This window comes from Trichechus manatus, unplaced genomic scaffold (genome assembly GCF_000243295.1).
Source record: "Trichechus manatus latirostris isolate Lorelei unplaced genomic scaffold, TriManLat1.0 scaffold00029, whole genome shotgun sequence".
Taxonomy (NCBI): Eukaryota; Metazoa; Chordata; class Mammalia; order Sirenia; family Trichechidae; genus Trichechus; species Trichechus manatus.
The window spans coordinates 4,468,209-4,493,508 of NW_004443965.1; the positions used below are offsets into that span (position 1 = coordinate 4,468,209).

General features: G+C 38.6%; 2 protein-coding genes across 6 annotated transcripts in view; one reads left to right on the forward strand and one right to left on the reverse strand.

Annotated features, from left to right (window-relative positions):
• Window positions 1-12,186, forward strand: part of LHFPL2 (LHFPL tetraspan subfamily member 2) — a 98,252-nt gene extending 86,066 nt beyond the window's left edge. For 3 of the 4 annotated variants that reach the window (XM_023729476.1, XM_004374472.2, XM_023729475.1), the window contains one exon: window positions 7,199-12,186. In XM_023729476.1, coding sequence (XP_023585244.1) covers window positions 7,199-7,455 — 257 coding nt within the window. In that variant the 3' untranslated portion in view covers window positions 7,456-12,186. Of the gene's footprint in view, window positions 1-1,798 lie in introns of all 4 variants that reach the window. The other variant, XM_023729477.1, reaches the window with a different exon arrangement.
• Window positions 12,187-20,741: 8,555 nt separating this feature from the next.
• Window positions 20,742-25,300, reverse strand: part of SCAMP1 (secretory carrier membrane protein 1) — a 130,441-nt gene continuing 125,882 nt past the window's right edge. For both annotated transcript variants that reach the window (XM_004374473.3, XM_023729479.1), the window contains exon 9: window positions 20,742-22,387. In XM_004374473.3, the coding sequence (XP_004374530.1) occupies window positions 22,223-22,387 (165 nt within the window). In that variant the 3' untranslated portion in view covers window positions 20,742-22,222. The remainder of the gene's footprint in view (window positions 22,388-25,300) is intronic.

A 25,300-nucleotide genomic window follows, 5' to 3' on the forward strand; every position in this document is an offset into this window, starting at 1 on the left:
TTGTCCAGTGCAATCTACGGTTTGATTTCTTGACTGCTGCTTCCATGAATGTTGACTGTTGATCCAAGTAAAATGAAATCCTTGATAACTTCAATTTTTTCTCTATTTATCCTGATGGTATCAGTCCAGTTGAGGATTTTTGTTTTCTTCACATTCAGGCGTAATCAATACTAAAGGCTGTAGTCTTTGACCTTCATCACTAAGTGCTTCAAGTCAGGTTCATTTTTGGTAAGCAAGGTTGTGTCATGTGCATATCACAGGTTGTTAATAAGCCTTCCTCCAACCCTGATGCCACGTTCTTCATATACTCTAGCTTTTCGGATTTATTCAGCATACTGATGGAGTAAGTAAGGTGAAAGGATACAACCCTGCTGTATACCTTTTCCAATTTAAAACCATACAGTATCCCCTTGTTCTGTTTGAACAACTGCCTCTTGATCCACGTACAGGTTCCGCACAAGCACAGTTAAATGTTTTGGAATTCCCAGTCTTCATGTTATCAAAAGATACCTTACACTAAGCCTGCTGTCAGTTGTCTACTGTGAAAACTCTCTCCAGAGATATTAGTTCATAGCTTTAGAATGTGCTTCTTGTTTATGACTTAGCAGAAACTAAGTGTTGCATCTCTCACTGGTGGCTTCTCTGCAGGTTGCCGGTAGCAGTGACACATGGCTTTCTTTTGTTCCTGTCCTTAAAGAATTTCCTTTGCAAACTGAGGTCTAGTCAGTCTTTAATATTTAGTCTGGAAGCCTGTCTGAAGAGGAAGTACATGAGTGATGTCTAAAGACACTTGTTCACAGCTATTCTGGAGGACAAGAGCCAACTTACAGTTCTCACATTTTTCAGGCTAAGAAAAATAGCCTTCTTCTATACGAATGGTGGGTGACCCACAAAAGACAAGAAATCTTGAGTCCAGTCCCTTGGCCAGCAAGTAGTGATGGAGAGTAGTGATTGTGTGACTGATATGGAGGGAAGCAGAAGGCACTAAAAAAGCCCAGGAAAGGTTGTAAAATAGCCCCTAAGCCTTTTCTCACTTCCTTCATAAGCTGAAGAGCTGTGGTTCAGACTTGGCTCATAGCATCCCATATTCCTAAGCTTGTGCTGGTCATCTTCAGAGCAAATAAAATATTATTCATTGTATTCAGCAACCCCTAGCCATTCCAAAATTGGGAGCTTGGCAGGACTACGGAGATATTTTTCTTCCCACCTAAGGGATTTAATTAAAACTTGTATTTTGTATCGTATTACTTGATTCCAAGGCAGTAGCAAGAAAATGACTCGAGACATATAATTTTGTGGCTGGTCTGATCCGTCAGTGCTGAATGTTGAGCAGAAGGCAAGAGGACTAAGACTTTACTTTTCCTGGTTGGGTTGGGGATGTGGGTGGTCACAGCGTTAGGAGAGGTTCTGGAATGTTTCTTTCATTTCTTTAGCATATTCTATGTCACAGGCGAACCACAGTGATAAGACACAGTTCTTACCTCATGGAGCTCATGGTTTAATTATTTGAGTTAAACCCAAATTAATGTTTAGGTTGAAACATTAAAAATTCCTGTGCAGGAAGAGAAAGTTGCTAGGAATCCAAAGTTGAATCTGAAAGCTCCTTCCAGGTGGGGCATGTGGAGGGGCAGGGTAGGTGCTGGCATTGGAGGAGCTGGTGCTCACGTGACCATGAAGGCCAGCACCAGGAGGTACTTGCTGGTGAGGTTTTCAGGGCTGTCTCCAACTTATGGTGGTATCTATATGGTAATCCAGGTAACTAACCATCAGTTTCTTGTCACATATTTTTCTGTCCTAGATAAGGTTGAGTCCCTCCCCTCCCAGGGTCAGCATATGCAGGCATCATCTAATCCTCTTGGTACAATCAGCTGGGAGACTGTTAGCAAGAGAGAAAATACGAGGATGAAGGTATCCTTTAAGATTGTTAAAATAGTACCTTCTTGGGCTAGTGTCTTATTAGACCAAGCCATGTAAGAGATCACTAGCCTCCAATTACTTATGGTTTCTTTCCATGGTGGCTGTTTTCTTTGGTTGATGGCCAGTTATCGTTCTCCCTGCTTTTCCTTCGCCTCCCAGCTGGGCCTGCTGCAGCTCATCCAGGCACCAGGGAGACACGCCAGTAAAAGTAAATGTCTAGTCCCTCACCTTCTCTGTCACCCTCTACCACACACACAGACACATATCCCAATGGTATAATAAGGCAAGGCAGTGGGAAGGCCCTAGAGGCCACTAGAGGCTGGCTTAACTTCAGGAACTGCTTGTTTTAATAGCTGCAGAGGGAGATCTGACCAGTTTTGGCTCAGCTCTTATGTGAAACTCAATCCAGAGCACACTCCACCTTCCATTTGGCCTCTGGACATAACCCACAACCAAGTTGATAGTCTCTGGGGGTACACTCCAAATTGAGGACCAGGAAAATCATGCCAGGCTTGCAAGAAACTTGCTTATGTCTTACTGTATTCTTTCCCTGTTGTCTCAAATGCCAATTTAAGAAGTCATTGATTTTAATTCTATTTTGTGAGCTGGTGTCATCAAGCCCATCTGCAAGTCAGGGCACAAGTTTCCTTCTATACCCAGGGACTCACAGGTCCAGAACAAGACAGTGTAGCAGGTAAGCCCAACCAGCTAAGGGGTCTCTATTTTCTTTCCTGCTGACACATTTCATTCTTATTGATTGGTATTTGTTGAGAAGTTATTCTGCCATTTTACCCCAGGGGCATTATGGTTTAGAAATATTACAAAACAAATTGTATTAAATTCAATAAAATTTTATTAAGGCCCTACTATGAGCCATGCACTATGATGGGCACTGACTTTACAGTAGTAAACCAAATATACAAAAATCCCTGCCCTCATAGAGCTTCAGATCTAGGATAGAGACATACAGTAATCAAAACTAATTAAGTAAAATACGAGGTTTAACCATGTGAAATGGCCACTTTTGTAGGTAAAAATATTGTCAAGCATTGACTGTTTCATATGACTCAAAGTAACATATACTAAATTATTAATAAGTGCTAAGGAGAAATAATAAAGCAAGGAGGGCAGGAAGTAGTAAGGGAGAGGTGAATGGTTGAAATTTTACATAGAGCAGCACAGAAGACCACACCAAGAAAGTGGCATTTAACTAAAGATGACCTGAAAGCTACTGGGAAAAAGAGCATTCCAGGTGTAAGGAATAGCAAGTGCAAAGACCTGGGCATGCCTGGTGTGTTCAAGGAAGCGCCAGCCAGCCAGTGTGGCTGGAGCAGAAAGCCAGGTTGAGAAAGGTAGGTGAGTTCAGAGGGGTAATAGGGAGCCAGATCACACAGGGCCTTCAAAGTCAGGGAGAGAAATTTGGAATTTACCTGAGTTGGGAAAGTTTTGTGGGCTTTTTCTCAGTAAATTTGTTAGGAACCCAAAAAAATCAGCTGGGATGACGTTGGAGATGAATGCATGCTTGTTAGGGTGCCAGTGGCTCCTGGCCCCAGAAACAGTGGACAGGAAGGAGCGCTGGGGCCAGCTTGGGCTCAGATTAATGGCTTGCATTTTCATGGCATTGTGACAACTTTGATGAGTGCTGGGAAGAAAGGTTCACTCTGACCCATCAGCTGCCCGGGGCAGGGGGGACAGTGGCAACTTCCTCCCACTGACCCGCTGAGAATTTGGATAAGGCACTCTTGTGTTTGTGTAGGCTGGCTGCCAAGGTTAGGAGTGTGTGGTTTCAGCACACATCACATCCACTGGGCCCTGCAGACATACCACAGCTCACTTTTTATTACCCTCCCACATGACTTTACTGTGGCCTTAACAGTCAAGCTGAGGCTTTCAACAAACTCATAACCAACGGTACCGTTACATGATAAGCAAAGTCTCTCTGCCATCCTGATTCACAGACTGGGCCAGTAGCAGTCACAAGATTTTAAAATGGCCTGAGGTGCTTCAGGAATCACATCTGAGCTATTAGAAAAGGGAACACCTAAGAGAGCTCAGAAGTACTGAGGTGAATGTTCCCGGCTGGGCTCCACATGCTGTGAAAGGGGTCTGATGCTATTAAAATAAGGATTCTATTTCTCAATTATTTTAAACCTGCCTACCTCCAAAAGGCATCTGAGATAGCCAAATTAAGGCATCTTGTGGGTTCTGCAACCAGCTAGAGTCTGGCCTGGGGTGGTAGAGCTGCTGGTGATAATGAACTTCAAGCTTTCTGTCTTCTGTCCCTAACGGATTAAAGTGCATCTCATTTTACTTACTGGGATTGTTTTAAGCCACATTAATACAAAGTGTGCAATTAATATTTAATTGGAGCCACAATTCAAATACGAACACTCTGGTCTTTTCAAATGCTCCTTACTTACGGTCTGCCCTTGAAGCTTCAGAGCAGAAGCGGCATGCAAGAGAGTACCTTTGAATCCTGAGCAAGTCAAGTTTTAGAGAAGGCCCAGTGCAGAAACTTAGGACCTTGAGGGAAACTACCAAGCATCACCTAGTATACCCAAACATGGGCCAGTCCCTCAAATCCAGTCCTGTACCCAAAGATGGGTGAGGCTTCTTAGGGAACAAGGTGGGGATGCAGTCAGGATTAATCAGAGCTTATCCTAGGCCTTAGAAATGCTAAAAATAATTGGTTATACCATTTTAGGTCTCCCCAGCTTAGTAAACTTCTATTCAGATGGAGAATAGTTTCTTTCAAAGGTCCTTAATTGTTGCCTGGTGTCCTTCTCTCTCCCCAAATGAATACACTGTTCAAAATATATTACACCTTTCAAAAAGAAGCTAATCTGCCTGTTCATAAGTGGTAAACTTTAAACTGCTGGTGTTTATTATGGGAGGGGCTTGCCAAAGGCTTTAACTTATTGTCAGGCTGCTAGTCTGTGTTCTCGTTGTTTTGGGCACAGAAGGCACTCTTCACAGACTTTAATACTCACAATCATCTCATGAGGTAAAGATTAGCCCTATTTTACAGGTGATGAATCAGACTTAGATTCAGAAACTTTTTTAAAGTCACCCAGCTCCTACATAGCTGAGTCTGGATTCAAACCTGTATTTACTCCAAAACCAGAGCTCTAGACTACTAACTGAACTACCTCTTTCTTTAGTGAGTCTTTGCCATGGCCCATCATTTTGCTAGCTTGTGTTCTAGCATCATGCTGGACTGTAGGGGCATTTCTGCTATATGATTTCTGCCCTTTGACTTGACTCCACAGACCCAACCAGGATTCAGGACCTTCCATATTCCAGGATTCCAATCATACATTCTCCACTGGCTGCCTTTATCCTTGGGGGAACTGGCTCCAGTCTCCCAGTCATTATTTCTAACACCATCCATCCACAGTGCCTCAGTCTGCTGCTCCTGTCCAGCTTACACTTCCCAATAATACTGGGCCACATTTCCCGAGCTACACATCACTGCCTTGCCTGCTCCCAGCACTCAGACCTAGTGAGAAAGAGGGCTGCTGGGGTTAGAAAGACTACTTTTGTGAATCACCCTGCTCAGACAGTGAGATATGAATCATATGAATGAATTCCCTCTACTGCACCCCTGCTATAAAACCTCCTGAGGCCATCATCTGAATAGAGTAGTGGGATTAATTTAGGAAGGAGGGGCAACCAGACCCCAAAACTGCTCTAATAGTGAGCTGACATTGCAAGATGGAGACAGCTATGAAAGTTAGGGCCAGAGGTCATTCAGCTCTGAAGAAGCATGGCTTGAAACACTTCCTTTACACCTCATGCTACCACAATTTAGTCATGTTCTCTTCGTAGAAAGTTGCTGTACTTGAAATCTTTGGTTTGGTAAGCCCAGAGAGTTTCAGTTCAGGTAGGAAGAGAAACAGAACTTAGAGCCAAGAGTCATCCGTAAGGAGAGAACTACTATCCATACACCTTTCAAAATATACCTAGGTGTATTTGATCAGGTATCTAAAAACAGAATTTGTGGTTATGGTTTAACAATCTTGATTTTATAGGTGTCATTTTTCAGAGAAAAGTTTTTTTCTGCTGTATAGAATAAGGCCATCCTCCTTTTGCAGAATCTTGAAGGTGAAATAACGGTCTTTAAAGAAGACTTTCTACCAAGGCTTTTCTGAGTAAGATAAGAATCTTCTGCTGTGTGAATGGTAGCCAGGGTCAGGCAAGTGAGGCATCTCAACCTCATGCAAGTGCAGGGTGGGCACCTAACAGGGAGGACCTTCTTAAGTTTTGCCCCTTGGGCACCTCACTTGCCTCACCCTCGTCCTAGCCCTGGTGGTAGCTCCTAACCCAGCAGGGCTGGCAGGAAAAATAACTCCCAACTGCTGCATTCCAGGTACACAATCAGCACTAAAGCTGTGAGGAATACAAAAATGGATGTTTAGTATGACACGATAGTAGGGTCAGATGAATAGAAACAGAGCTTATTACTATCTATTCAAGGATGCGTTCACTTAAAAGCATCCAGACCAAAAAAAAAACCACATATGAAACTTGCAATTTTTCCTTATTATATATGTAAATACGGAAACTCTGTCCCAGACATGCAGTTGGTGAATGCCATAAAACAGACTCCTCCTGGACTTACTTAAGATGCTGAAAATTTAAAGCACTGACAAGGTTAGGGTCTGGGCTCCTTCACTGCCCGTCTCTTGCATTTAACCAGGTCTACATCAGATGGTTCTGTATGTATTCCCTGATATCAGGGGTTGGCAAACTTTTTCTGCAAAATACCAGATAGTAAATATTGTAGGTTTTGCAGGCCATATGGTCTATAGCAACTACTCAGCTCTGATGTTCTAGCACAAAAGCAGTGTGATAGGCAGTCCATAAACAAATGGCTGTGTTCCAATAAAACGTGATTTACAAATAAAACGTGATTTACAAAAACAGGCCACAAGTCAGATTTGGCCTAAGGACCTGAGTTTGCTGACCTCTACCTTAGACCAAAATGGAAATGATCACTGAAATAAGGGTCCCATAGGAAGAAATGACAAGACGTTACATTTGCTCTCTAGAAGAAAAATTATTGGTGGATTTATATCCCAACAGCTACAAAAGTGGCTGAAAATATTTTTAATAAAGTGATGATATTTCTTGATCAGGTCAGATTAGTTGCTTAAAACAGAGCCTAACACTTTCTATTTGCAGACTACATTCTATATGCCATTGTCTAAAGCAGCAAATCAAGTAACAATGACTACAGTTTTCACCTAATTTAGTGGTTGTTTTCTCTCTTTCCCTGCAGGTCTGTTCCTCATCCTGGGTTTGATACTTTACCCTGCTGGCTGGGGGTGCCAGAAGGCCATAGGCTACTGTGGACATTACGCATCTGCCTACAAACCTGGAGACTGCTCCTTGGGCTGGGCCTTTTATACTGCCATTGGCGGCACAGTCCTGACCTTCATCTGTGCTGTCTTCTCTGCACAAGCGGAAATTGCAACCTCCAGTGACAAAGTACAGGAAGAAATCGAAGAGGGGAAAAACCTTATCTGCCTCCTTTAGTTTGGAAGAGAGACATTAGTGCCATTTTCTTCCTTGTGTAACCTGGTGAAACAATCCACCTACTGTTTGGTCGTTTGAGTCAAGTGGAGAACTAACCTCTATCTACCAAAGCCACATTCCACAGCCCCAGGCCTTAACAGGACCAATGAGAGGCAACACCCAGCTAAGCAAAGTTACTGGACATGAGAGCCACAGTGCAAATTTTAAGGGACAGAACCTGAAACTAGTATATAAACTCTTGACATGTAGTTGACAAGTTCTGTCAGACTCCATCTCCCCCAGGGCTCACCGAAGGATGATCTTAATCATCAAGTCAGCAGTTTCTCTGGAAATAGAAGAGACCGTTAGCCAGATTTGCAAGCTGTTTTGAGATACTGTTTCTGCCACAAGTTTGCATGCCTGTGAGCATCTCTGCCTCAGGAAAGGTTTTGGGTTGGTGCTTTAGTTTTCCTCCTAGTCCTTACAACTTGTCTAGGCTGGAGACTAAAATGAAGACTATAAACTTACTGGGGATAGAATATCTGCTAAAGGGCATAGCAAGACACTCTTTCTTGCTTGGCTGACCAAAGGGTCAGCAAGGACAGTACGGGGATTCTGTTGTGGAACTATTTCTAGGCTGAATTCCAGGGTGGATCAACTGAACTGTCACTCCAAGATTTTAAAAATTTTTGAGTAAAGAAAAAATAATCACCTGAACAATCATATGGAGAATAAAAGTAAAAAATCCTGCTAGTGACGACAAGTTCATCCTCTTCCCAGCAGCCAGGCTAGGGCCCATACTGGCCGAGTCTCCTCTTCCACTGTAAGTCACAGGTTTTTCTCCCAGGGTTAGGATTGCGCTCTGACTGCCAAAGGCAACCTCACGCTGTTTCCTCATTCCACAGACAGAGGTCTCCAGGGCAGCTGTGGCTCATTCAGATACTGGCTGGGAGGACTTGCCAGGATTTCAGTACTTGAGAGGAGCCCTTTCCCACTGTTTGGTAACTAGGCTGTAGTCAGCTGTATTTACAACCCAATCAGCAGCAGAATGGCATTTTCTACAGAATAAAGGAGCTAGACATGGGAGTTAAGTTTTTCTAGTTACTGGTGGGGATCCTGAAGGTTGACTGAAGTAACATTAAATTGCTGCATTGGAGAGTTGGCATCAAAGGCTTCATTCCCAGGAAAGCACAGAGTAGAAAGTTAATGCAAAAACAGGAGCCAGACCAAGCTCATAGGACCTGCCTACACCTGTTTACAAAAAAGAACTGAACACCACTATTTTAAAAGATTTAGGAGCTTTTAGTCTAGTTTCCATAAATTCAGGGAAAAAGATGGTATTAGCTAGCCATTGCCTTAAATTTACTTTGGAATGAACAAAGTAGCCAGAAAGAAACCAGTCTGGCATTACCTTAAGCTTCAGAATTGCAGAATATAGAAAATACAACTCAAGCAAGTGGGGTGGACCGGCCAGATTTCTGGAAGGATTAAAAGTATAGGTCTCTTTGGGTTCATGAATCTGCTCACTTGAAGGCTTTGTTTTGAAAATTTAACAAACGATTACTAAGCTCATTTTATGCACAACGTATTGTGTGGTAAGTCCACCAGGTATAGAACCTGGAATCAGATTTTACAACTCTGCCTGAGTGAATCATCTTAAAGCTGTGTGAGTCTAAAGCCATGCCTTGGTGCAGAACAAACTGCTATCTAAATAGATGGAAATGGGGCAACTTTTTATTCCATTCTGGCCTTTAGCAGATTCCAGAAACCATCTTATCACACAGATTAAGAGCTAAGAGCAGGGTGGGGGCAGGTCTTGATGAGTTTACCATTCCTGGACCAAAGTTCAACATAAGCCATAAATTCTGTAACTTTTTTTTTTAAAGAGAAGGGTAAATAGGTATCTTCATAGCAGTCTACATTAGTAAGAGCTCAGGACACACTAACCATGTCTCTAACACCAAACGGAAATAGACTATGGGAGCCACTGGACAAGGCTCCTGTCCCTGACTGTGCATTTATAATATTCTAAGCAAGTCCCTAGGAGTCCCCCGATGGTGCAGATGGCTAAGTGCTCAACTATTAGCCGAAAGGTTGGTGGTTCACACCCACCCAGAGGTGCCTTGGAAGACAGGCCTGGAGATCTGCTTCCAAAAGGTCACAGCCTTGAAAATCCTACGGAGCAGTTCTGCTCTGCACACATGGGGTTGCCACGAGTCAAAATTCAACTTGGTACCAACTAACAACAACCAAGTCCCTCTGCCACCACAGTAACTACTTACCAAACCTTTTTTCATTTAAAACAAACCAACCAATTCCCTTTATCAGGCAAATAATCTTGATAAAAAGTTTTTCTCTTCCTTAAATTTATCATCAGAAGATTCACTCAACTTTTTTTTTCCTTTACAAGATAGAGAATCCACTTTTCTAACACCTAATCTTACAATCTCACTCTCCTTACAGACAAGTCATAAGCCCAGAGAATCCTCCGAGCATGTCCTTCTTTACTGCCTGACTGGCCATCAAGCAATCTGATAACAGTCACAAGTGGAAATGTGACCTCTCTTGGCCAGAATAAAGCCACTTGACAGTGTTTATCTCATTAGTTTGAATGCTACAGAATACCAAAGGAAGCACACACACAAAACCCAAAACCACCCAAAACTACCTAAACACTTAGTAAGCAGAGATGAAACTTCTCTAGCAGAGACAGTAAAAGGTAATGCTAGACCTTTTAAACCTCCTATCCATTAGCCATGCTTTGGTTGGGATGAATGGAACATCTAAAATCATGCTAGTCTAGACTAAAAAACTCTTCTGCACAGCTGTTTTAACAACCACTGAATGTGAGGAATGTGCTAGAAAAAAATGTTAGAAACAATTACTGTTTGTTGATCCACACCTAATTTCCTAATAAATTTCTATCATCACCTAATCACCTCATTCTAAAAATCTAATGTAGCTGGACCACTACTACTACTAGAAAAGCCTTTATTTATTTGTGCCTGCATTTGTGCTTAAAGGAAAGTGTCATGATGGGCTGGTCTTCTCAGTGAACTCCAAGGAAGCAGAAATATTTGCCTTGGATTCTGTGGATTCTTTAAACCTGTGTGCTAATTCAACGATGTTACATTGTTTAAGGGTTTTTGTAGTTTTCAAACACCTGTGGTGTGATGACCTTTGTTAAACATGTATTCAGTAAAGTGCCATAGTCTTTTTTTTGTGTAGCATATTTAAAAATATATATAGATGTATATTATACCTACACAAGTCTGTGTGAAAGATGTGCAATAACAAAGGTGTATGTTTTGTTTTTTTGGAAACTGGACAGGAGTCAGAACAGGGAGTTTCTGTTTTGGCAAAGGAGAGTTACACATTTTTGCCTTCATGGCATAATCATTAATCCATAACAATTTTAATGCTACACAAGTCTTATGTGAAGAAAAGACTAGTATGTAAATTTTTTCCTGGGTCTAATTTAAAACAATCACTAGATTTTTAAAACAATCACTAGATTTATGTGAAAGTCAAGCCAGCAAGCTAGGCCCAGTTAATGCTAGTCTTTCATGTGAAATGTGAAGCTGCCACGTTGCCTTTTCTGTTAGTGTGATAACTAGTAGCTGGTTCATAATCACTAAGGAGCTATTTCTTAACATGCTTTTTTTAGACCATGTTAATGCTAGACCACTATTTAAGGGCTAATCTCACACCTTCTTAGCCGTAAGAGTCTGGCTTAGAACAGACCTCTCTGTGCAATAACATGTGGCCATTGGAAATCCCTGGTCTACGTTTGTGTTTGGGTAGCAGTGACTCCCAAGGGCCAAAAGAATTAAAGGCACAACTGGGATTCTTCTGAGACTGTGGTGAAACTCCTTCCAAGGCTGGGGGGGGGTCATTAGGTGCTTTGGAGGAACTCAGCACCACTTGATATTCAACAGCCACTTGAGCCAAATATAAAACTATTTACAGCTGATGGACTCACTTTGAGCCTTCAAATTTGTGGTTATCCTATTATATTGTAAACTAATACATTGTTTGTCTAGCATTGATTAGGTTCCTGTGCATATGTATTTTCACATCTTGCTCCCTTCCCCTCCCCTCCCCAGATCTGAATTAAACCAGATTTTGCAAACTCATTCTGACTCAAGTCTGAGTATGTTGGCTTCAATATGATGTGTGTAATTTGATCCAGAAAATGTCTACCAGTCAAAACATATTTTAAATACTAACGTGTAATTTTGACAACAGGAAAAAGGATATTCAGGTATTTCAAACTATTCCCTTCACTAGTAACATATATATCCCTACACTAGGTTTGCCTTAATTTCAAGATAAGTACCACATATAATACCTCCTTGAAGAAGAGTCAACATAATTATAAGTGGGGGTGGGGGGGAAGCTCTCAAATACTATACAAATATCTTAATTGTAAAGTGAAGCTATGAAATAATACGAAAATGCTTCCAAGTATTAAAAAGGCTTTACAACCTAATGCAAAGAAATATGTCTAACAGTGACAAGAGAAAAAAGAATCAATCAACTGAAGGACACAATCTCCTCTTCCAACACAAATAATACCAAAATTAAAAGCCAATCATACAAAGCAGTTCCACATCCACGTTTCCTGAAGATCATTCTGCCCACAAAAAGTCTCACCCACAGTACTGTCTGGGGTCTTAGGCTTGCGAGCAGCCATCTAAGATACATCTATTGGTCCTGGCACGTTCAGAGCAAAAGAGAATGAAGAAAACCAAAGACACAAGGAAAATATTAGTCCAAAGGACTAATGGACCACATGAACCACAGCCTCCACCAGCCAGAGTCCACAAGAACTAGATGGTGCCCAGCTACCACCACAGACTGCTCTGACAGGGATCACAATAGAGGGTCCCGGGCAGGGAGGAAGAAAAATGTAGAACAAAATTCAAATTCACAAAAAAAAAAAAATAGACCAGACTTACTGGTCTGACGGCGACTAGAGGAACCCCTGAGACTATGGCCCCCGGACACCCTGCTAACTTGGAAGTGAAGCTATTCCCAACATCCACCTTTCAGCCAAAGATTAGGCAAGCCTATAAAACAGTAACACATGTGAGGAACATGCTTCTTAGTTCAAGTATCCAAGACCAAATGGGCAACACCTGTCCCAAAGCAAAGAGGAGAAGGCAGGAAAAGAGAGGAAAACTGGATGAACAGACACTGAGAACCCAGGGTGGAAAGGGAAAGGGGGAAAGTGCTGACACATTGTGGGGATCACAACCAATGTCACAAAACAATTTATGTATAAAATTTTTGAACGAAAAATTTGTGCTGCAAACTTTGACCTAAAACAACAAACACAAAAATTTTTAAAAGAACTTCTATCCTCCAGAACTGTGAGCAGTAAATTTCTGTTGTTTTAAATTAAAAAGTCTCACCAACAGTAGGGAGAATTCTAATTTCTTAACACAAAGATGACACTAACCACTCTTTTCAAACTCTTATTCCTCTCTTCATATCCCATGAATCTTATCTGACAGAATAAACAAAAATGGCTATGGCTGTTTCTTCCCCTGACCTATAGGCCTGTGACAGTGGAAACTACATTGATGCTTTGGCTCCTAAACGGACCTGACACCTGCCAGGTTTCTAACAGAAATCAAAAGTTGACAAAATTATCCAAATCACTGATCAAAGTAGTTTTCCAAACAAATCATCATCTGAATAATCAAGCAAAATTGAAATTTTTAGTTGCTTTTCAGCTGTTAACTTTCAAAAGTTAATCTTCAAGAGACAGGACCCCAGATTTAAATTTCAGCAGGGGCTAGGGGAACCCACACATATGCTTCCTATTTCACCCTTGGTTTTTACCTAGAAATGCTGCCACTAGATCAACTTTCCATGACATCTTCCTGGAACACGTTGTATTCAACTTATTCCCAGCTACCCTTCAAGTCTCAGCTTATCATAAAACCACATAAGAACAGTCTTTACTATCAATTTTAAGTGGGTATTATTTCAGTGGTTTCCAATAATTCCTTTTTGACTCTCAAATGCTAAAGGATTAGGGCATCAAAGCAAACTTTTAGCCTACTCTTCAAAGCAGAACCAATCATTGTCTTTATTTCAGAGGCCCGTCAACAACTCAAGTCATTTGGCTGGGGCCATCCCAAGGCTGCCCATACTACTATCTTCTTCCTTGCAGCTTCTCTCCTCACCCTAAAGAGTTGCGCAAGATAAGCAAAATTAGCAGTTCATGTTTTAAGACTTAGGTACACAGGATATAGGTAAAAGCACAAATAAATAAGAGGAAGTAGTAAAACTAAACCACATGGGAAAGAAAAATCAAATAACACATAGGTATTAGCAGCTCTCTGGCTTATTAGAGCTAAATATCCGGAATAATCTAACACCAACAGATAAGAAGATCACCAATTGCCTATGTTTAGGGGAAGCCACTATCATTACTTTACAAGAGAAGGCCCATCGAGTCGATTACGACTCATAGTGACCCCATAGCGTTTCCGAGGCTGTAAATCTAATAAATCTCTACAGAAGCAGACTACCACATCTTTCTCCCACGGTGCGGCTGGTGGTTTCAAACTGCCAGCCTTTTGGTAGCAGTCGATTGCTTTAACTGCTGCACCCCTAGGGCTCCTTACAAGAGAAGAGAGCCTAAATTAAGGCAGTGATAGTGAAGGTGATCAAATGGTATAAATTAGAGATGTTAGGAAGAAAGGACAGCTTGGTAACTGATTTAGAAATGGTGGGGGAAAGAGACGAAGGAGTCTAGGATCACTCGTAGTTATTTAGTTTGGACACTGGGTGGATGGTGACGCCATCACCAAGATCAGGAATCCAGAAGGAACAGGGACAGTGAAGGTAGGGAAGGTTCAGCTTAGGCTGCCAATGGAGAGATCCTATGTGTAGCTGGGAATACACTGTGGAGGGAACACAAGGCTGGAGATAGAGACTTTGGAGTCAACAATGCTCATGGATAGACAATAACAGGAGTTTTTAGTTATTGTGTACTTCCTATGTGAAGGTACTATGCTAAGCACTTTGCATAATTTCATTTGTTCTTCAGTACTTTATGAGGTTGATACTATTATTAACCCCATTTCTAAAGATGCGTTGTCACTTAAGTAACTGAGGTTAAGTAATTTGCCCAATGTCAAAAAGCTAGCAAGAGGCAAAGCTGAGGCTCAAGCTCAGGTTTGATACCACAATCAATGCTCTCAAACAGCTACTTCATGCTTTCTTCTATCTAAAATGTGCAGGGCGAGAAGGCCAGTACAGACCTCTGTGGAACACCAACATCTCAGCAGAGTAAACACTTCAAATAACTTCCAAGCTTATCTCCAAAAAGGTTACACCTCAAGATGACAACTGATAGAAACACTGCTCTTTCTTCCCTTTCAGAAAAAAAACCTGATAATTTTTCAAACTGTTTGAAGATGACACTATAGATCTAAATTCATCAGTCCTGATTTAGTTCAATTCTGAAGCAGATGCTAACAATTTGTCAGGTATATGACAGTGGTGAAACAAATGATAGGGTCTGATAGCTTTTATTATTTTTTTTTTTTAGTATAAATCTCTTGTCCAGAGTAGGCAGCTATTACGATGGCTTTAACAGGTATATTTTTTTTCATAGTTAACCTAGTAAGAATTTGTCCATAACTAAAGTTTCTCTAAACACAAACACAAATGCCAAAGACCATTTAGTAAATTCACATTGTTGAAAAGGAGGCAGCAGGTACTCACCTATGGGGTGGGGCTGGAGACTTCAAAAACACATGACCAACTTTTTTCTAGCTTTTTTTTTTTCCTAGTGTCCGTTGTTCCCAGGCGATGGACATGAATTAACTAGAAATGTGGAAGGCTGGAAGGGTACACAGGGAATTGGGAAGAGGTAGCATCATGCCCCACACTTGGTAAGAGTGAGGGGACCTAGTTCTAGCTGTCCCCTTCCCCTCCTCCACCATCACTGCTCTCTAAATGGGTGACCTAGAGTAACAAAAATAGAGCCAACAGTAGAAAATCACATCATAGGTTTGTTGTGAGGATTAAGTGATGCAAGTAAAGCACTTAATATAAACCAAAACCAAACTAAACCTGTTGCTGTTAAGTTGTTTCCGACTCACAGTGACCCTATAGGGCAGAGTAGAACCACCCCCATAGGGTTTCCAAGGAGTGGCTGTTGAATTCGAACTACTGACCTTTTAGTTAGAAACCTACCTCTTAACCAGTATGCCACCAGGGCTCTGCACTTGGTATAATGCCTAGTATATAGCACGTCCTCAATAAGTAAAAGTTATTATTTAAAAAAAAAGTAAGACAAAAGAGTCCTCTGTCTGCCCAGATTGATACCATTTAGAGGTGTTAAAAAATTTATCACATTTTGTGAAATGTAACATAACCCTTTGGCAAAACCAACCTAATTTTACTCTGAGAGGCTCAACTGATTGGTTACTTGAAGACTACCGTCTTTTTCCATCCTGTTATAATACAGCATTCTACTAATCATCTTTAGGTTAGAGCTTTCAGGAAGTGGAAGATTTCTCTGTGGATGCAAGGTTCACGGTTACTTCCGTTTAGCAAAACCAAAAGAATTAACAGGTAGTGTTGGGTGAGCCCAAGAGCTATGGGAAACCAAACTATGCTCAGAAAACAAACCTCCTGATTATTTATCAAAACCTACTGGTAGTGAAGACTTTTTAAATAAGGAACATCCAGGCTAGGGTGTAGAGAAAGGCCCTTTTGCACACTGCTGATGGAGGCAGTAAGTTGGTACAATCTTTCTGGAAAGCAATTTGGCAATGCACATCAAAGATCTTTAAAACATATGCATACACTTTGGCCCAGCAATCTGTTCTAAAGAAAAAAAACAAAAGCCTAAGCCCCCAAATTTAGCAATAATGATATTCTTTGATAAATTTATAAATTAAAAAAAAAAACCTGAAAGGCACAATCTAAAGGAATAATAGGACTTGAAAAATAATTAATGATACACATATATAATGGTAACTATACAGCCACTAACATGTTTTAAAAATATGTATTCAGAAACATAAAAAGAAGTTCAAGATATATTTATATCATAAATGAAAAAAGATTATAAACCACTATGTTAGTTAACATTCTCCAGTTGAAAGTAATAGGAAACCACCTAAGAAAGCAGGGCCGAGGGTGGGGGGTACGAGAATAGGAGGAGTCAAGGGTGAGCAGTCTGGCCCCACAAAAAATGGAAAGTTACTACGATCCTTTCTATGTCCTTCACTCTACATCTCTTTACATGCCTGCTTTGTTGTTCATTTTCATCGCAGACTGGCTTTCTTTGTGACTCCTTTCTCATGGCAGAATATGGCTACCCATAGTTCCCAAATTCTGGAATAGTAGAGCTCTGGAAAAATCTACATTCAGCATAAAAATCTGATGAGCCAAGCATGAGTCCACTATGTCTAGATGACATACAATGTGGCTTTCAGTGGCCCAAAGAAACGAGCCCTGTAAGAGCTTCTACTACAAGGATATGGAGGGTAATCTCATTTTTTAATTTTAGGAAAAAAGATGCCTTCCTAGAAAAATTAATAGAAAGATATAAACCAAATTTTGATAGTGATTATTCATGGTTATAGACTTATGAGCAATTTTAATTATCTTCTTTTGCTTATATTTTCTATAATCTGTACTGAAATGTGTATTAATTTTGTAAAGAAAAAAGTTAATTTTAAAAACTAAACTATCAGACCATTATAACATAACACCAAGTGAGGGGTGAAAAGGACAAAAAAATCCGCATTACTTACATTCCTTAACTCTATAAAATATATATGCATAGAAAAAGAATGGAAGAAAACATAATAAAACATCAGCAGTGGTATCCCCAGGTGTTAGAATTAAGGGTTATTTTTATTTTCTTATTTATAATTTAACATCTTATTTACCGATTGCTATTTACTTATTCCAGTTGTTTTACAGTGAGTGTATATTACATTCATAGTTACAAAAAACTCTGAAAGATGTGTATGCCCACTGAGCATTTCACAGTGGGCTCAGTTTTTGTGTAAGGGACTAGAATATTGTAGGAACCACTGTGATCACCAGATAAAAGTGACTTTTGGTGTTTTTCACCCCAGCTCCAGTACATCTGAAGAGTACTACAAATTCCCAACAGTCACAACAGCTCAAAATCATGATTTATCTTGAGAATCACTGGCCCACAAAATACTCAAAGAACTCTGGAGGAATTCTAGGATTACATCTAAATGCTGAAGAAAAAAAAAGAGCTCAAGAATAAAACTTGCATGGTACGATCCTACAAATTAGAGTTCTTGTAATGTAAAGATGGTGATATTCAGAGTAATCTTACGCAAGTATTTGAAAAATTACTAGATAGAAGGATTAACTATTTTCTGTCCCTATTTAAGAAAAAATAAAACAGGTTTAAATGGCAGGCAGGTTTTAGCTACACCATCAGCCACACCAAGCCAAGAAAAATATGAGCTGAAAAATAAATCATGATTTGGATCAACATAAAATTTAATACAATATGAACACGATTCAATGCACTGCTACATAGTGGCTTCCATGTTCCATGTTTAAAAACATGAACAATGCTAATGAAAATTCTACAGGCTGAAGGCTTTGTCTTACCCAAACCACAAAGTTAAACTGTAAATATGAAGCCCACGGTAAGGATGAGAAAGACTAGAGAAGAGTCTCCTCCTACTTTCCTAGAATCTTTAGAGATATTTGTTTATGTAGGATAAATTAGTGGCAATGTCTGGCTTAGAAAATTTCTATAGATTTCTTGCTAGCTCTCTATATACTGTGATAAAACCTAAATTAAGGTTTAAAAATACCCATCAATACGAAAAGTATGCTATTTTCTTAAATGTACTCTAAAATTTTAGTGAAAATACTTCACTTTTCATAATACTTAACCAATGATATATAACTTTTTAGTTTAATAGTCAAGTTTTTAAAGCAACTCTAATTTTAGTTTTAAATCACCTTGCTCTACTCCAAATAAATTTATATTATGGTGCTTGAAAATCTATCAAAGTTAGGTGTATTTTATTTTTAACCATCCTAAATTATTTTTAAATTTGTCACATTTATTTCACCTTTAAAGGGCTTACTCACATGGAATCAACAAATTTCTCTAAACATTTTCTGTAAGGAAAAAGGGAAGCAGATACAGTGAAATGATATATGACAGCACAGTAATTCTAACCCATATATAACAGGACAAAAATGCCCTAAATTTGTTACATTGTCATGCAAAACATAGATTTTACCTATAAAGATAAAAATGAGATGTTAAATGTCAATGTTTTCAGAAAAAAATGATCAAATCACAATGACTATAAATGCATTACATGACGACAAATGATTTACAGAAAATAATAAACTTAATTTAACATAAATCCCCTCTAAAATTCAAACCATAAATTATCTCAATATGGATTACAGAATAAGATATTTTCCTAGTAAATTAGGTTTGACAATCTAAACTCACTTTTTCTTAGATAACACCTAGAAAATCTAAAATGCTGCACCTATTTTAACATGTATTTCCCAAAATAAGATTCACTATGAACACTACTGTCGATTATATTTTTATATCCTCTTTAGATAACCAAGTGAAAATCCAACAATACATAAACAGGTACTTTCACCAATACATAAAACAGCAATAGTAGTGAGGTTAGGAAACAGAACACAAGTTCAACAGAAATCATACAATACTAGTACAGAGGTATTCATTTTAACCCATGAGGAAAAATTTGAGCCACAAAACAGGTTTTCCATTTTAAATCTGACTAACTTCTAGATAAGAAGTTGGTGTATTTCGACCTGAAAGTGGGGTTCAGTGAAGCTCACGTTCCACTGCCTGGAGGTCTAATGCAATAGAAAAATTGTCATTTTATGGTGCTGAGAGTTTTTTTTAACTATGCCTTTTATATTATTTATTTACTTCAGCACATGATAGAATTATACAGATTATTTTAAAAAAATCAAATGTGGAATTTCTATGTACATTAAACCTTCTGCATAATTTCTGCCTCTGAAGTATTAATATAGTGTTTAAAATTATACAAACAAACCCTCCAGTAAACAGCATTTTATTTATGACATTCTGTGTTAATATAATAAATATACAAAACTTCTGAACCACTGAAACATGCAACATTAGAGGAACAGATGGAGGGCATTTATATAGAACCACGACAGTCACCAGGATGGCAGCGTAATATTACTCATTGACAAAATATACAAACATCCTAAATAAATAATCCAAGTCCCAAGTTACAAATCACTGAGGAACGATTTTCCAGTGTTCAAACTTTACTTTGAAATAAAACAGCCAAGATTTGATACTGCAAACTGAAAAATGACGTGAATGCCCACTACGCGAAGGCCATTCCATGACTTTTATATTGGGTAATTTAGTATTAAATATGAAACACTAACAAATGCCAATCTTCTGCTGACTGAAAATGTTAACTACTTCCTGATTATTGTTCAGATATTAGGGAATATAAAAATTTAAATCCCCTTTTATACCTTATCAAACTGTAAGTATTGCCATCATTTTAACTCACGTTTTTTTAAAAAAACAATTTATTCCCACAAACATGTATTAAAATAACCCGAATAACTGGATTTTTAAAAAACCCCATTTTCCCTATCCACACAAAAGATACCGTGGTTGTAACTATTCTTTGATATTTAACAATGTTACCTTTGGGGATTTCTGCATAATAGAGAGAAATACTCCTATTCTTAAGAAAAATACTCAATATTATGTCAGTATTTTTCAAAAGTCTCAATATCTTTTATTTATGCTTTAGAGAAAAACAAAAATAAACTTGGGATATAAATTAATGGTGAATATAGATGCTCTTGTATTTTGTGCTGAATGTTTGAATGTTTGTAAAAATCCTCACTCAGTAAAACACACTGATGAAACAAATTCTCAATAATAACATATGCTCTGAAAAGCTGAAATGACTTAGCTGGTTGAGAATGTGGGTAGAGATTATCACTCATCAGAAATATTCATGAGAAGAGCTTTAAATTCATATTTTGAATTCTATTTTCTTCAGAAGAAGTATCTTCCAAGTATATTATTTCCATAAAATCCCAAATAAATCAAATGTAAACACCATCTGGATGGATCTGTGTCACCCAGTATCATGCAAAGCTTCTTTATAAACAGTGAAAACCACATCTCCTCACCATCCCACCTCCAGCATGGAACTAATTTCAACTCTCTATTCAGGGAGGAGAATCAAAGTGAGTTAACCATTTCTGCAATTCTGACTTTTTTTTTTTTTTAATATGATTTGCAGTCTCAAGTAATGTAATCCAACAGACTATCCTTATTTAAAATCAAGCTGAATAAATCACTACCTATCATACTATAATCTTAAACTAGCCAAATACTCCCAAAACACAGGAGCATGTCTTTATAAGTATCTGAGCCATTTGATCAGCATTAAAAATGACTCACAATTTAAACCCAAGTGGACTATGAGAATGAACTTCTGCACTGCATAGTAACAATTTTAATATTACCTTCATAATTAATGCATTTAACTGTATTTGTATTTCCTTTCTTGGTGCAAGCGAAATGTTTTCTCTATTGCTTGGCAATTTTAAATGTTTTCAGTCTGTCCCAAAACCTGAAAGACTGAGACACGTTAGGAATTCAGTGTATGTGAAACGCCAGGGTTTTTTTTTTTTTAAATGTCATTAGAGATGAGAGGCTTAAAGAAAAATACCATAAATACTGTATGCTCTTTTTGAACAAGGAGTTAGGCTAGACTTTAATACCTCTGTAAAAACTACACACACACACACAAAAAAAGGTGGCCGCCAAACACATTCTCAATTCAGTTAAAAAGACACAAAAATACCAAAGTTTCCATACAGTAATATCTTTCTATGATATGAATACTGAAAATCTTTTTAAAATGAATTCTTATCACTAAGCTCTACTTCATCGACTATATTTCTTTTCTTTTGGATAATGCACTGCATATTATATTAAATTCTCATATTGCACTCCAAGATATTTTTATTTAAAAGAAACTATTACAGAAAGTCATTTCTATGATTCCACAAAAAAATCTCCAATCCAACAACCATAAGCAGTGCAGAACCCAAAACACTAATTCATTTAAGAAACTCCGTATCCATGCAAGAAAAGAGATGGATATCAAAATATCAAGTACTCTTAAAAAAGAAAATAAAAAGAAGATAAAATGTACATTATCTACTACGAAATTCACACAGGCTCTTCACTGGTGACTGGAATTGCTAAAAAGCAAGCCAATTTAAAATTTCTAAGTCTCCACTGCCCTATTTCTTTCAACATAAATAGGGAAATAGGAATGAAGCATCGCTTTACTGCTCCAATGTGTAATCCTTATGTCTAAAGATTCTTAAAAGAACTACTGCAGCTAATACTAAATGCATTTTTAATCATAAGTACCATATTAATTTCAGTGTGTCACCACTGAAATAATTCGCTGAACATTCATCCCCCAAAAAATATGGAGAATATTTTTTAGCATGTAATTATTTTTTCTGCAAGGGGCACTGAAATATTAAGAAAACTATTAGGTAAAGTAATTTAAGACAGGAAGTTTTTCTGGTTTTAGCCCATGCACAAGTGAACAGGAAATATACATGCTGTGTGTACTTTGTGCTCTGAACATAAAAATATTTATAGAATACAGTAACTGGAGAAAAAATACAGTCAAAAGGTAACAGTGTATTGTTTGAAGATTCTCTAAATTTGGTTACCCTTGAAAGCATTCTGAGCTGCACTAGTTGCTGCAGTTGAAGCTGCATTTGCAGCTGCAGTCTGGACGGTTTTGTTGGACATCACACCTGTTGCAAACTCTTGTTGGGCCTTCTCAAAACTAGCACCTGTTGTGCGATATAGTCCATGTACCTACGGAGAAACAAAAAAGTGGGAAAAGATAAGTGGCAATCTACACATTCATCTTCTGCAGCTCTTTTAAATTAATCTCAACATCACTCAGAGAAAAAAGGACTAGATCTGATTCACAATTCCTACACTGACACACAATACTGTATTTAAATATCTTCTATTCATATAGGCTGCTCCTTATTTTCCCAATGCAGAAGAGATAATTATGCTTATGCCAAACCTCAAATAATTTAAAGAACAATTTCTTAACCAAATGCAAAAAACTATGCTTTCCTCTGTACCCAATCAGTTAATTATTAAGGTATTACAGCATTACAACAGGATGGTTTAAACATAAAGAAACAACCTACCTTTAGTACACTAATTTACTACCCCAGACAATTCAAAGAGAACAATACTTTCTATTTTTAAGTTGGCTACCTATACACTGACGTCCCTCGGTGGTGCAAGTGGTTAAGCGCTCAGCTGCCAACTGAGAAGTTGACAGTTCTAGTCCACCTACAGGCACCTCAGAAGAAAGACCTGGCCATCAAATTCCAAAATATAAGCCATTGAAAACCCTATGGAGCATAGTTCTACTCTGATATACACATGGGTCTCCATGAGTCAAAATCAACTCCATGGCAACTGGTTTGGTTTTGATGTACATATACATTTTATCATTTACTATATCAAGACATACTGCTGCTGTTCACGCTATATACTTTTTGTATATGGTCAAATCCTACAGAATTTACAAAGGAAGGCATCTAGGAACTGTCTCACCATATTGGTTCATCATTCAAGTCTTGGGTTTTCTCCCAAAAGGCAATGGCAATCCATTATTGTATTATTTTCACGGGTAGGGTTCAAAAATACTCTTTGCATCAACATATGTTTTAAGCTGCGTAATGATGAAGCCCATCAATACATAATGTTAGCCACTCAGTTTAATACAAATTTGAAAAAAGGAAGTGACAAGGCAAATTATGACCATTCTTTTACTTACTACATGCCCACAAACTTGGGGGGCAGAGGAGAGAGAGAGACAAGTACTAAACCTGTAACTGCACTGCACTGTGAGTGACCAGACTAGAATGCAATCAAAGTAGGTTTGGGGGAAAGGGCACCCAAGTCAGTCCCTTTCCCAAACCTGGATAGAAACTAGTAACTGGAATGAATGTGGAGTGAGAAAAAGCAGAATGAGTCAAAGAAGATTCTCAAGGCAAGCTTGGATTCTGGGTTGTGGTTTCAAGAAAGACAGAGAATAGAGGGTAGCTTGGTTTAGGGGGGAAGGAAGATGATGAGTTTAGTTCTGAATATTCATTCATTCATTCAACAAATGTTCACTGAATACCTATCCTAGGCCTGCCACAGCAGGCAGGTGAAAATATTTGGTTTGGAGCTCAAGATTGGAATGGGCCAGAGACATGGACTTGGAAATCATCGGCATATAAATGGTAGCTAAAATCTTGGCTTAAATGAAATTGTCCATGGAGAAAACAGAGTGGAAAAAGAGTGCCAAGTACAGAAGTCTGTTAAGACACCAATATCTAAGAAGCATCCACAACAAGAAGGGATGATTAGGAGAGGAAGGGGAAAAACAAAATGTCAAAGGATGGAGACTACCAGGGTAAAAGGTAAAAATACTCAGACAGCCCCAAGTGCTTTTGATGGAGCAGTAAAAGTAAATGCCATTATTACTGTAGATCAAAGAATAAAATGGTCAGGTAGAAAAAGAGGGCAGTGACAAGTACATATACTAGTAAACTGTAAAATTCTTTTTTTCCTAGTACCAGAGCACTATTGGAAGTATAGAAGTAATTATTGTTATCCACTTTTAAAAACCAAGTTTTCTATGGAAAATTAAAGATACAAATAAATTACTACACCTGTGTTGAAGAAGTTTATCTCACAGTGAGTAAATATGATTGGTTTTTAGAAAATGAAGCATATTACAGAAATCTAAAAAAACCTTCTTCACTTACAAAAACTATTACAACTTAAAATTAAATCCACAGTCACAAAGCAAAGAGGAAAAATAAAAGTAGAAATAGCATGCATTTCTCAACAATCAGTCTGTATCTATATAGACCCAGAGAGCCACCTAGAGGGAAAAGATCACACATGTGTACAGTGCACAGTGCTCTTTAAAAGCTTATCATTTCCCTCCCATGTTTCAGATTGATATCTACTGATAACTTATATTCCTTAGAAAATAAGGGGAAAGCTTTAAATCAAATACTGTAATAAAAAAAAAAACAACTTAAATATTTGCCACCATTTCTACTTATGAGAATAACATTAGCGTATTTTGTTCTTAAAGTGTCACAGAAAGGACACTAGATTTCAAATCTATTGATTGCACTACTTTCTATCTGGCTGGCCACCACTCAAAACTTCAGGTTTGCTTCCCACAAAATAGAAATATTTGTTGACCTATCTGCCTCTCAGAGTTTTCCTAAGGATCAAATGAGAACATACGTAAATGTGTAAGTGTCACAACCAACTCTGGAAGGAAATCCTGATCCTTAATGTATTTTCAGAACCAGATTTTAGTGCACACTTTGGTGGCCTATGACAACAAAATTGTATACTATGACATACAATTCTGCAACAATAATAACCAAAAAATGCGTGTGGTTACATAGATAGATATATATGCATATATGTGTATAGGAAGGCACATGTGAGTATATGGGTGTATCTGTAGGCATATGTATATATACATGTTTATGAATCTGTTCCAAAACCAAACCTGTTGCTCTTGAGTCGATGCTGACCCACAGCAACCCTAAAGGACAGAGTAGATGCCCCATAGGGTTTCCAAGGAGCGGCTGGTGGACTCAAACTGCGGACCTATTGGTTAGCAGCTGTAGCGCTTAACCACTGCGCCACGAGGGCGCCTATATATTTATGAGCACTGCATATATA